At 47.6% G+C, this 12019-nt stretch overlaps 1 protein-coding gene across 2 annotated transcripts in view; it reads left to right on the top strand.

Moving 5' to 3' along the window:
* ARHGAP33 (Rho GTPase activating protein 33) overlaps positions 1-9476 on the top strand; it is a 42548-nt gene extending 33072 nt beyond the window's left edge. For both annotated transcript variants that reach the window (XM_081962114.1, XM_081962113.1), the window contains exons 18-22: positions 409-554; positions 1392-1466; positions 2490-3041; positions 6827-7185; positions 7567-9476. In XM_081962114.1, the coding sequence (XP_081818240.1) occupies positions 409-554; positions 1392-1466; positions 2490-3041; positions 6827-7185; positions 7567-8676 (2242 nt within the window). In that variant the 3' untranslated portion in view covers positions 8677-9476. The remainder of the gene's footprint in view (positions 1-408; positions 555-1391; positions 1467-2489; positions 3042-6826; positions 7186-7566) is intronic.
* Positions 9477-12019: the final 2543 nt, after the last annotated feature.

Here is a 12019-nt window from a genome sequence, read left to right as displayed (position 1 = left end):
GCCACGCCCACACAACCAGTAGTAAAAATTTTGAATCCCACCACTGGTGTCGACTCAAGGCCTGGGGGCCAGATCTGGCCCACAGGGCTGCCATGGAAACAGAGAAGGACCGGCCTGCAGTGCCTCTGCCAGCGAAAAGTGAGCTCAGGAGGGCTGCCGGCGGCACTCACGAGCCCCATTTTCGCTGGCAGAGGGTTGCAGGAGGCCGCCGCAGCTGAAAACGGAGCTCGGAGCCTGTTTTCCCCGGCAGAGAGCTTGGGCCACCACTGGCGCCCCTGACACAAGTGATGTTGAGCTGGCCATGCTACCCTGGTCATGCCCACTGCAGCCCCCTAAGGTCAAACACAACCCTGATGCGGCCCTCAATGAAGTCGTGTTTTACACCCCTGCTCCAAAATGACTTTGTAGGCAAAAGACAGAAAACAATGGGAAGCTGCGGAAAATATCTGGACCAAGTTGGAAGACGTTCTTTGCCATCGGCAAGGCCCCCGTCCCGTTCCGCAAAAAATCACATCGTTTGGGAGAGCTTTTTGGACTTGGAGAATCTTTACCAGGTAGGAAAACTACACACCGTTTTTTTAAATCACTCTTAACATCACAAGCACATACGTATTTCCAAGTTTCTCGTAAGCTGGAGCAAATATGGGAATCTATGGCTTACTAAGTGTGGCTGGACTGCGACTCTCAGCATCCCTGTCAATGGCTATCGGTAAGGAATGCTGTGTGGTTTTTTTTAAACCTATGGGTTTTACATGTTGTGTCAATTTGCTCACTGTGACAGAATTTTGATATCAGCAGAATGCGATGGAACCAGATAAGGCAGTATATCCCGTTATCTTTTTTCGTATATTAAATGGGCAAAACGTGAGTTCCACAGATTCAAGGCCAAGGAGAGATTGCAAATGTGGGGCCTGTTTAAGAGGGCTGACGCTCAGGGGTGGCCTTCAAAAATTTCAGCAACGGGTTCTCTGCTCAGTTGCTGGGTGGGCGTGGCCATGGTGGGCGTGACCTAGTCGGCCTCCTGCACCACACGGGGGGGGGGGGGCTGTTTTTGCCTTCCTCAGACTCTGGAGGCTTTCCTTGAGCCTCTGGGAGGGCGAAAACTGCCTCACCTGGGCTCCGGCGGCTTCCGGAGGCCCATTTTTCCCTCTCCTCGTGGCTCCGCACGGGCCCTGCACTTACCTCGCATCCAAAACGGGCTGCGTGGAGACTCCTGGGAGGGGTGGGGTGGCAGTGGAGGGGTGGGGTGGGCGAGGCCAGCCAGGGTTGGGATTTGGAGGTTCTCCAAACCGCCCATAATGTTAGCTATGGGTTCTCCTGAACATGGGCGAAGCCATAGCAGCTCACCCCCTGATAACGCTCATCTGTTCCTTGGTCCTCTTTCTCTGTAGGGACCCGTGGTGAGACGGTCACCTTGCGATCTGCCAAAAGTGAAGAATCTCTAACCTCTCAGGCTAGTCTAACAGGTAATATAACGCCCCCTCTGTCTGCTGAAACCCCCGTGATTTTGCTCTGTCAAAATTTTCTGCATGAACTGAAGGTGACCCACCCAAAATATTTCTTCAAAGTGCTTTTTCCCCAAGTGTAGCAACTTCTAGACAAGCAGGGCTTCGATTCCCACCATTTCATAGCCAGCAAGGTCATTGCTGACAGTTCCAGGAGTTGATGTCCAGCTAGCTGGAACTTGCCAAGGCTTTAGCACAACTGCAGCTTTTCTGAATCAGGAGCTGGTTTCATCCTTCAAGCAATGTGACTATCGATCTGTAGGACATTTTCTTATTGCTCTCAATTACCTGGGTTTGGCATGAAACCAGATGTGTAAAGAAGCGCCAGATGTTAGGAGTGTTTTGTCTGTTGAGTGTCCCACAGGGACCTTCACTTGCTGTCCAAACCAGGGGCTGATCATCTTCTGATTTGATTGGCAGCTGCTCTCCAGGTTTTGGCAAAGGCTTTTTCATCACATGTTTACCTGATCATGTTAGGCATTAACCTTAAGACCCTCTGAATGTGAAGGCTGTTCTTCATTGAGTTATAACTCCTGCAGTGGGAATGCAGGTACCGCCATCATTTACTGAAGCTCCTGTAGGATAGGATAGGATAGGATAGGATAGGATAGGATAGGATAGGATAATAGAGTAGAGTAGAGTAGTGTAGTGTAGTGTAGTGTAGAGTAGAAAATAGAAGAGAAGAGAAATTAGAATAGAATAGAATAGAGCTGGAAGGGACCTTGGAGGTCTTCTAGTCCAGCGCCCTGCTCAAGCGGGAGAACCTATACCATTTCAGATAAGTGAATGCATGCAGTTAGAGAAGAATCTGCTAAGCACCGATTGCCTTCTACCAAAATCTGGGTCCCTGCCAGCAATCCGTTCTTCAGAGACAGAACTATTCTTCTTCACAGTGTTGACTCTTGGATATCTAGCCTGTTGAATAAACAGATTGGAGAACTTTGATCTATGTCGTTTCTTTCTTTTTGGGGTCTTGGCCCATAGGTCTCCCCAAGTTGCCTTCCCTGAGACGTCCACATTCCAGCAGTGATGCTTTCCCTACCCTCAAACAATGCCATTCGTGTTCTTCTCTGGGTTCCTCTGTGTCCGGCCATGGTGAAGGCTTGGCCACTGGGGCAGATGACATGGCCTCCCGTCGGCGTTCCTCTTGGCTGGAAGGTGACTCGGAGCTGGACTCTGAGTTGGAATTAAGTCCTCCTGGACTTCGTGGGCTGGACTTTGATCCGCTAACGTACCAGTGTAGCCCGCCTGTGCAGCAGCCCTCCCTCTCGGACGACTCCAGCTCAGCGAGTCCCGTTGCAGCGCTCTCCCCCTGCTCACATCCCAACGTCAGCCAAGATGCATCAGAAACGTTGTCTGTTTCCTTGCCCGACAAAGTGCTGGAAATGTTTGCTGGTGGGGAGTCCAGAGGGCTGAGCTCCCCTCCTCATATGATCTCCATGCTCCTGAGTACAGCAGGTGGACAACTCAGCAACTCTTGTGAACGGGAAGTCCGTGGCAAGATTGCTCAAGCCCAAGATCGTTTGTCTCCACCCAGTAAGTACTTTTTGACATTCTTCACTGTTATTACCGCCATAGCTATGCTTAACACAAAGAGTGAGTGGAATAATAGCAATAGCACTTAGACTTATATACTGCTTCACAGTGCTTTACAGCGCTCTCTAAGCGGTTTACAGAGTCAGCCTATGGCCCCCAACAATCTGGGTCCTCATTTTACCCACCTCGGAAGGATGGACGGCTGAGTCAATCTTGAGCTGGTCAGGATCAAACTCCTGGCAGTGGGCACAGTTAGAAATAGCAGTAGCACTTAGGCTTATATACCGCTTTCCAGTGCTTTATAACCCTCTCTAAGCAGTTTACAGAGTCAGCCTATCACCCCCAACAATCTGGGTCCCCATTTTACCCACCTCGGAAGGAGGGAGGGCTGAGTCAACCTTGAGCCTGGTGAGATTTGAAGGCAGTCAGCAAAAGTAGCCTGCAGTACTGCACTCTAACCACTGCGCCACCGGGGCTCCATAAAACATAACCTCTGCCTATAGGCATACTGCAGTTCCCAAAGGTCTGTTTCCCATCCCGATTTCCAGATGTCCTAAAATTTTCACTGAGGAAAAAATATCTTTTGAAATGAACACATTATATCAGGGGTGTCAAACTCAATTTCAGGGTTGTGTTTGACCTTGGGGGGGGGGGGGCAGGGTGGATGTGGCCAGGGTGGGCATGGCCAGCTCAACATCATTCATGTCGGGGACGCTTGTTGTTCACCAAGCACTCTCCCAGCGAAAACGGAGCTCAGGACGGCCGTCTGCTTTGATGGCAAAGGCACCGCGGGGCTGCTGTTTCTAGGGTGGCCCCATGGGCCAGATTTAAACACCCGATGGCCCAGATCTGGCCCCCGGGCCTTGAGTTTCTCACCCTTACACTACATAATCCCTTTTCCCCTGTTATCAATATCTTCCCAAATTTTAGTTTGCTATTTTCGGGATGCCCTGTAGAATTAGGGGATTCTATGGCCTCAAGATTTTGCTAAACTGATAGAAAATGATAGAAAAACATATTGACTTTAAACCAGAAATCTTTTTATTGGGGATTTTATCGGAAACATATAGTAGAGAATTGAAATATTTGATTGTAAATGTGTTAACAGTGGCTAGAATTGTATTTGCTAAAAACTGGAAAAATGAGAAAATGCCAACGCAGGAGGAAGTTATTCATAAAATAATGGAATGTGCTGAAATGAGTAAATTGACAATTGAAATTAGAGAACAAGAAGATAAACAATTTTATAAGATATGGGATTTATTTTACCAATAGTTAGACAAAAAAATATGGAAATGAAATATGACTGAGAATTTTACAATACAAGGACAATTGAATCGCACAGAATATAATATAAAGATGTACTATTATTGGATGGATTTAGCAGGATGTAATGAATTGTTATAATATAAATTAATTCAAAATTTAGAATATCCCGTGTAAAATGAAGGAATAATAGTTATAGTCAAATAAAAGATTAATAATGATAATGTATACATATATATTAGATTGATAATATGAGACTTTATATAAACTGTACATGAGGATTATGGAGAGGATGCCCAAAGGTTTTGTAACCCATCAACACGCTGGATGTAACTGGAAGATGTTTTTATGTTTTATATTTTGTTTGTGTACGTTTATCTTTAAAAAATAAAAATTCCATATATATATATGTTACGGTGAAAGACCGAAATCTGGTGAATGTCGACATTCACTGGTGAAAGACCGAATATTTCATTACATTGTTTTACATTCGGACCTTCACCGGTGAATGTCGACATTCACATAGTCGCTTGGTGTATGTCCGAAAATACCCTTATCCTCTCGACACCCTTACCCTAATCCCCTTACCCTAATACCTCGGCTCCTCGCTTCCTTTTAAGCGTCTTCTATTCGCGGAGTTTTTTTAAAAAAAACCTGCGATCCTTAAGAAGACGCTTCAAAGGAAGCGAGGAGCCGGGGTATTAGGGTAAGGGGATTAGGGTAAGGGTGTCGAGAGGATAAGGGTATTTTCGGACATACACCAAGCGACTATGTGAATGTCGACATTCACCGGTGAAGGTCCGAATGTAAAACAATGTAATGAAATATTCGGTCTTTCACCGGTGAATGTCGACATTCACCAGATTTCGGTCTTTCACCGTAACATATATATACATACATACATACATACAGCCCGGGTTCTAATCCCAGTAAGGGTATGGCTAGCTGATGAGAGCTAATTAGCTCGAAATAGATCTATCCTAGTCTCCCTTTATTTATTTATCAGTACAATTACAACACAAATATAAAAAGGCAACAGTAAAAAAAAAAATATGGTTTTCTGCCTGCATGGTCTTTGTGATAAGCCGAAGGACAGAAAGAGGGAGTAGTGACATTCCTCCCATATTTAGTCATACCAGGGGTTGTAACATAAATACATACATACATACACACACACATATATATATGTTTTGCTGAACTGCAACACCCAGCAGTGTGTTGGGGAGGGCTGCTGGGGAATGTAACATCTGGAGGCTCATCCTTTCCCCAACTCCAATGAGCATTCCAGCCCTACTTTGTTAAGTAATAAAAAAACCCTTTATTATTACTTTATGAAGTAATAAAAAAGTGTGACATCTGGAGGGCTGTCGTTTCCCGACTATGATGATACTCCCAGCCTTCCAATCTAGATTAACAATATTTATTAAGTAATATAATTAAAAAAACCCACTAGATTAAACTTGCACTGAGCTGGTGCTCCCTTTTCCTAATGCAAGCGGGGGGGGGGGGGGCACGATTGCTCAGCAGTTGAAGATGCTGAGCTTGTCAGCTGGAACGCTTGTAGCTGGAAAGCTGACAGCCCAGGTTCAAGACCTGAGCGCCACGTGACGGGTGAGTCCCCGTTCTTGCTCCTGCCCGCCTAGCAGTTGGAAAACGTGCAAATTCATGTGCTAACAGCAGCGAGAATTTTTTTGGGCACAACCGTGGAAAAATGAAGAGATCCCTAAAGGGGAAAGTTTACTAAAAAAATAAAATAAATAAAAATTAGAATGCGCAGAGATGGATAGACTAATACTCAAAATAAAGGAGAAAGAAGAAACAGAATACGTTTTAACATGGGACTTGTTTTACCAATGATTAGTTAACAGAAACAGAACTTAGAAACTTAAAAATGTAAGAGAATGATTAACTATACAATGAAGGTTTATTAATATGTACAAGCAAATATTCTTATTATCATGTAATTATTATTAATGATATGAATATTATTATTACTACTATTATTACTTTTCAAAAACGGACTGTATATATGCATATATATGTGTGTGTGTGTGTATGAGTGTAGGCAGAAAACCATATTTTTATTTTTAATGTCTTTTTATATTTGTGTTGTATTTGTGCTGATAAATAAATAAAGGGAGACTAGTATAGATATGGGTATGGCTGCTGATGAGAGCTAAATAGCTTGAAATAGATCTATACTAGTCTCCCTTTATTTATCAGCACAAATGCAACACACACACACACACACACACATATATATATAAATAAAAATATGGAAAACGTAAATGCGAGAAGATCAATAGGTACCACTTTGGTCGGAAAGTAACAGTGTTCATTGTGCCTCGGCATATAGTCCTGCTGGCCACATGACCACAGAAGGGTCTTTGGACAATGCTGGCTGAGAAACAGAGTTGAGCACCGCCCCCTAGAGTGGGAGACAACTGGACAGGGGAAACCTTTGCCTTTGTTTTTTCTTAACGCAATCCTTACGCTGCCCTCTTTCTTTCCCAATTCAGGTCCAAAGTCTGAAGCCGCTCCCGTGTCTCCTGGTGCATTGTCCCTGCTGCGGCATATCCCGCCTCCTCCTCCACCCAAGAACCCGGCTCGCCTGATGGCGCTGGCGCTGGCTGAGAGTGCCCACCAGGCAGCCTTGCAGCAAAAGCGTCAGGCCAGCCTGAAGCAGCGGGAACCCCGGACGCATTTCCGGCGCTCTCTGTCGCTGGAGTGCAAGGCAGGGGAGCTGACGAGCGGCGCACAAGCGCTCTACTCCATGGTGCGCCCCAGCCCCAAGGCGCCTGGCCTCTCCCCTCTCCAGGCGCAGGCCAGGGGCAGGAGCATCGGCAGTCAAACCCGCAACCTAAAGGGAGGCAGCCAGGTGAGGGATCAGCTCACGAAGGGCTGGGACCGAGCTGGGATAACTTTGCCATTAGGCAGGGTACAGATTTTGGAATATTTCTAGAAGGATATATTTTTTTCCCTCCCGGTTATTTCTTGCTGCAATTTTCTCACCATGTTGCAATCTGGGCGAAAAGATAAGAGAGTATGGTAAAGAGCCCCCGCTTGTCCTGAGCTTCCTCGCGATCCAGAGGAAACCCGCGCTGGCTTTTCTGGCCCACGTGATGGAGACTTTAACTCCAGGAGGAGGATGGGATGGAGTAGAAGAGGAAGAGGGTGAAGGAAGGGGCGAGAGTGGGAGGTGTTTGCCTGCTTGAAATGCTTTCTTGCTGCTCATTCAGTTTGCCTTGTTTCTCTGCAGGTGCCTCTCAGCCAATCTTCTCCCTTGGGTAGCTCGGATTCCTTTTCCCCTTACAGGAGGGTCCTCGCTGAGCTAGACCAGAGGGACCCTCAGGCACTTCCTTTCTCGGACCCCTACTACCTGTCCTCCCCGTCTCCCGCCTACAGTTTACATCCCCCACCCCTGTCGGTCCCCTATCCAGCTTTCCACCAGCCTCAAGACGCCTTCCCTTCGTCCAGCCCTTCGGCTGCCCCGCCTAAGCCTCCGCCCCCTCCCCACTTTCCCCTAATGACCAGTCATTTGCCCCTCAAAACGAGGTCCTCCACTTTTCAGCCCTGCCTCACGGACCACCCTCTCCGGCATCACAGCCACTTCCCGGCCTCCTCTCGACTGGGGGTCAATGGGAGCCCCCCTTCTCAGCTGGAGCACGAGAACCTCTATTACGAGATTGTGGGGGAACCTCCTGCCTATCCCGGCCTGGCACGGCCCTGGCCCTCTTGTCCTCCCCCCGAGTATCTGGCCACTTTCAACGCCTCCTACGGGGTCTTTGAGAGGCCCTGGCGCCAGACCCATCTCTCCCCGGCTGCCTCCTCTCTTCAGCCCATCTTAAAGAATTCCCAGCTGCAGATCCAGTCGATGCCGCCTGCAGTCACACGCCAGGAGCCCATCTACGTCAACGTGCCCTTCCCCGAGCCCTCGGTCAGCCCCATGCCGTCTCCTCCCCCCGAAGCATCCCATTCCCGTAGCCATTCCGACCCGGGCGCTCCTCAGTCTTTGCCCCAGCCCAGCAGACCTCCCCTGCCTCAGAAGCAGAAGCTGGCATGGGGCTACACGCCCTCGGGGCAACACCGCCAACTGATGGACGTTTTGCCTTGCAGTCGTGCCGTGTGGCAGTTCTACCGCCCACCTTCTGCGTGTTGGGGTCATCCCTCTTACGGTCCGGAACCCATTATCACCTATGATGGACCCACCCCCCGCGTGGGGAGCCAGGCCTTGGCGCCTTTGCAGAAGCTGGATGAATCCTCCCCACAGTACGGCAATGTGGAAAGGAGAGAGGGCTCTCCGTCCGGGTGCTACCTCGGACCCAGCTGGACAGTGTATGCTGAGGGCCAGACGCACAGCTACTGCTGAAGGACAGGCGGTGTGACCAGATGCAGAGTGTGGATCCTCGGGGCTGGGCTCCAGGTTTCTGTCCTCTCCTCTTCCTTGCCAGTATTCATGGAATTACACGGTACGGATTGCCGTGAACAAAAAAAAATTAAAGATTTCAGAAGGATCTATCCGACTAGGTTAATGCAAAGGTCGCGTCTTTGGCTCCCGCATCGGGCGATTTTTGCCTGCCTCATTTGGAGGACCTCTGTAAGGTTTGGAGAGCGCACGAATCTTTCAAGGCAGGTCCTATCCCTGCAGGTGGTTTCCCTCCAGAAAATCAGCATGGACATCACACCGAAGAACATTCGAGGGCATCATTTCAGCCTTTGGGGCCCCGTAACACCCCTGCCAGTTCCATTTCTGTGTCCCATCTTCCTGTTTTGGGTACGCCCCATGTTGCTTTGTTCCACCTGGTCCTCTTTCCATCCAGGGACGTGTAACCTCAGAGGAAAGTGTTTGCTTCCAATGGGATGACTGCAGCTGATTCCTTCCGGATGACATCATCTCGGCCGCTTTGGCAACGTGAATCACAATAGGATGCTTGGAAATCCAGCCAGGGCTGCTTACCGTGAACTGAACTGACACAGGGAGGCGCTGTTGACTGTGTTTTGCTCACCGCTAGGGAAGACTGCAGGCGTTGGAGGAGAGAGAGAGAGAGAGAGAGTCAGCCGTTAACTACCCCAGCCGGTCTTCCTCTTCTCTTCCAGCATTCAAACCAAAATAGTCCTAACTTGTAATAAGCATCCCTTTTAACTCAATTAAAATATTAACCACTTTCCCCTGCTGGTTTTCCCAGAGATTAAGCCAATTCCCGGAAGAAAGCCATCCCCTGCGCTGGGACATTGACGTCCAAGGAAATGTCCAAGATGCCACCAAGGAAGGCAGGTGGGCACGCTCGCCACCTCCTCTTGCAAGAGCACACACCCCTTGGGAGTTTGCAGCTTAGGCAGAGTGGCACGTTGAGAAAAAGCCAGGGGGAGCATGTTGGTCTCGTGCATTTCTGTATTTATTTAGGATTTCGGAATGGGTGTGTGTGTGTTTTACAAAAGGACCAGGGAGGGGCGGGTTGTGCGGAAGACAGAAGATGCATACAGTACGTGCCTAGCATGGGAGCGCTCTGTGTGACTGAGCTGCAGGCTTTGAGGTGTGCTTGAGAGCGGGATTCACGTCTATTTGATATGTACATTCATGTCTGGAGTTGGCCTGTGTGTGTGTGTGTGTGTGTGTGTGTGTGTCTGTGAAAGTGGTTGTGCATGTTCCACAAGACAGTATTTTAGATATATGGGGAAGGAAGAAGAGAGAAGGACATTTATGCCTTTCTTCCTCTGAAGCAGTGGTTGGGGACCAGATGGGGTGGAGTTTCTCAACTTTGGTGATTTTAAGATAGGAGCAATAGCACTTAAGACTTATATACCGCTTCACAGTGCTTTACAACCCTCTCTAAGCGGTTTACAGAGTCAGCCTATTGCCCCCCAACAATCTGGGTCCTCATTTGACCCACCTCGGAAGGACGGAAGGCTGACTCAACCTTGAGCCTGGTGAGATTTGAACTGCCAAATTGCAGTCGGCCGGTAGTCAGCAGAAGTAGCCTGCAGTACTGCACTCTAAGCACGCCGCCACCGTGGCTCATGTTTAATATGCTGGTTGGGGGAATTCATGAGAGTTGAAGTCCACACATTTTAAAAATTGCCAAGGCTGAGAAACATTGGACTGGGGGGGGGGGAGAAAATCCTCCCCCCTCTTCGGTACCTCCAGCATATGTGTGTGTGTATGTGTGTGTATACATAAATACATACATCATACATACATACATCATACATACATACATACATCAATCATACATACATACATACATACATCATTCATACATACATACATACATACATACATACATACATACATACATACATACATACATATATATATATATATATATATATATATATATATGCTGGACTTGTTGTATTCGGGTCTTTTCCCATGTAAGTTTGAGATTGTCTTGGCAACATTTCGGCGAGGTCTCACTCGCCATCTTCAGGCTGGAAACCCAGCCTGAAGATGGTGAGTGAGACCTCGCCGAAACGTTGCCAAGACAATCTCAATCTTACATGGGAAAAGACCCGAATACAAGACCAGCGCGCGCATGCACAGACACACACACACATCATTTTTGTGCTGATAAATAAATAAATGGAGACTAGTATAGATGTATTTCAAGCTATTTAGCTCTCATCAGCTAGCCGTACCCTTAGTGACATCACACACACACACAAACACATATAATCAGCTAGTCATATTCTTAGTGACATAACACACACACACACACACACACACACACACACACACACATTCTTGAATGCACTCCAAATTTTAATTCAAGCACTTTGGGATCCTATTGCTTTCAGAGAGAGCCAAGCACAAATTCTAAGTCTCTTTCCCCCTGAAATCCATCACCTGCTCCTGGGCACGCTCTCTTGGAAGTCAACCCCACAAAGGAATGCAAGACTGATGCCTGGGTTTATGCACAACAGGACAACAGCCTTAATTGCATTATTTTGAAGCCACCCGTAGGGATCTTTTTGGGGGTGGGTGGGGTGGGGTGGGTAAAGGGGCTGAATTCCTCCAGAGTTTGGGATCTGGGATCTTGGCCACCCCAGCTGGCTGGCACTCTTGTGTGGCAAGATCTAGAGGATCTCACTGCAGACGTTCCCCACTGATCCACAGCTTCATCCGTCTCTACGTTCAGAAGGCTATGCAATTGAATCCGACATCTTCAACTAAACAGCTTTCGGCGTAGGATGTCTCGGACCTGCGCTAAGAGTTTTAGATCTGGGATTGATTCCCTCCTCTGGTTCCACATCTGGGTTTAACAGAGAAATTGCACTAGCTTTACCACTTTTTGTAACGAAACAAAAAAAAAAAAAACCTCCCACCCTGGTAAAAAAACACTTCCTGGTTGTCCCACATCCTCAATGGCTTCTATTCCTTGTTTTTCCAGGAACCTGAAAAACATTGGAAGCTGTTTCCCTCGTAGTTTTGCAAAGACACACGGGGGGAGCGAAAAGGGGCTGAATGATCCATGAAAGAAGATAATGTTGGAACTTAATCCATGTGGTGGGTTGTATCGGGATAGGGGAGACGGAGCAATCTTGGGGATGGTTTTCACTATTGTTAGTTCTACCTAAGGTTGAATGTCCCAAGTTCTTGAGACCATCCAGGTTCAGAAATAAATCCTGGCCACGCTAAACGAAATCTTGAAATGTCCTGAAAATGAAAATAGATGTAGGGGGTCTACAATCTTCTATGGTGCAATGTACTGATT

The sequence above is a fragment of the Natrix helvetica genome (genome assembly GCF_964273705.1).
Source record: "Natrix helvetica genome assembly, chromosome: 9".
NCBI classification, from domain to species: Eukaryota; Metazoa; Chordata; class Lepidosauria; order Squamata; family Natricidae; genus Natrix; species Natrix helvetica.
The sequence above is the reverse complement of the archived record's forward strand: the minus strand, read 5'-3'. Positions and strand labels throughout refer to the sequence as shown.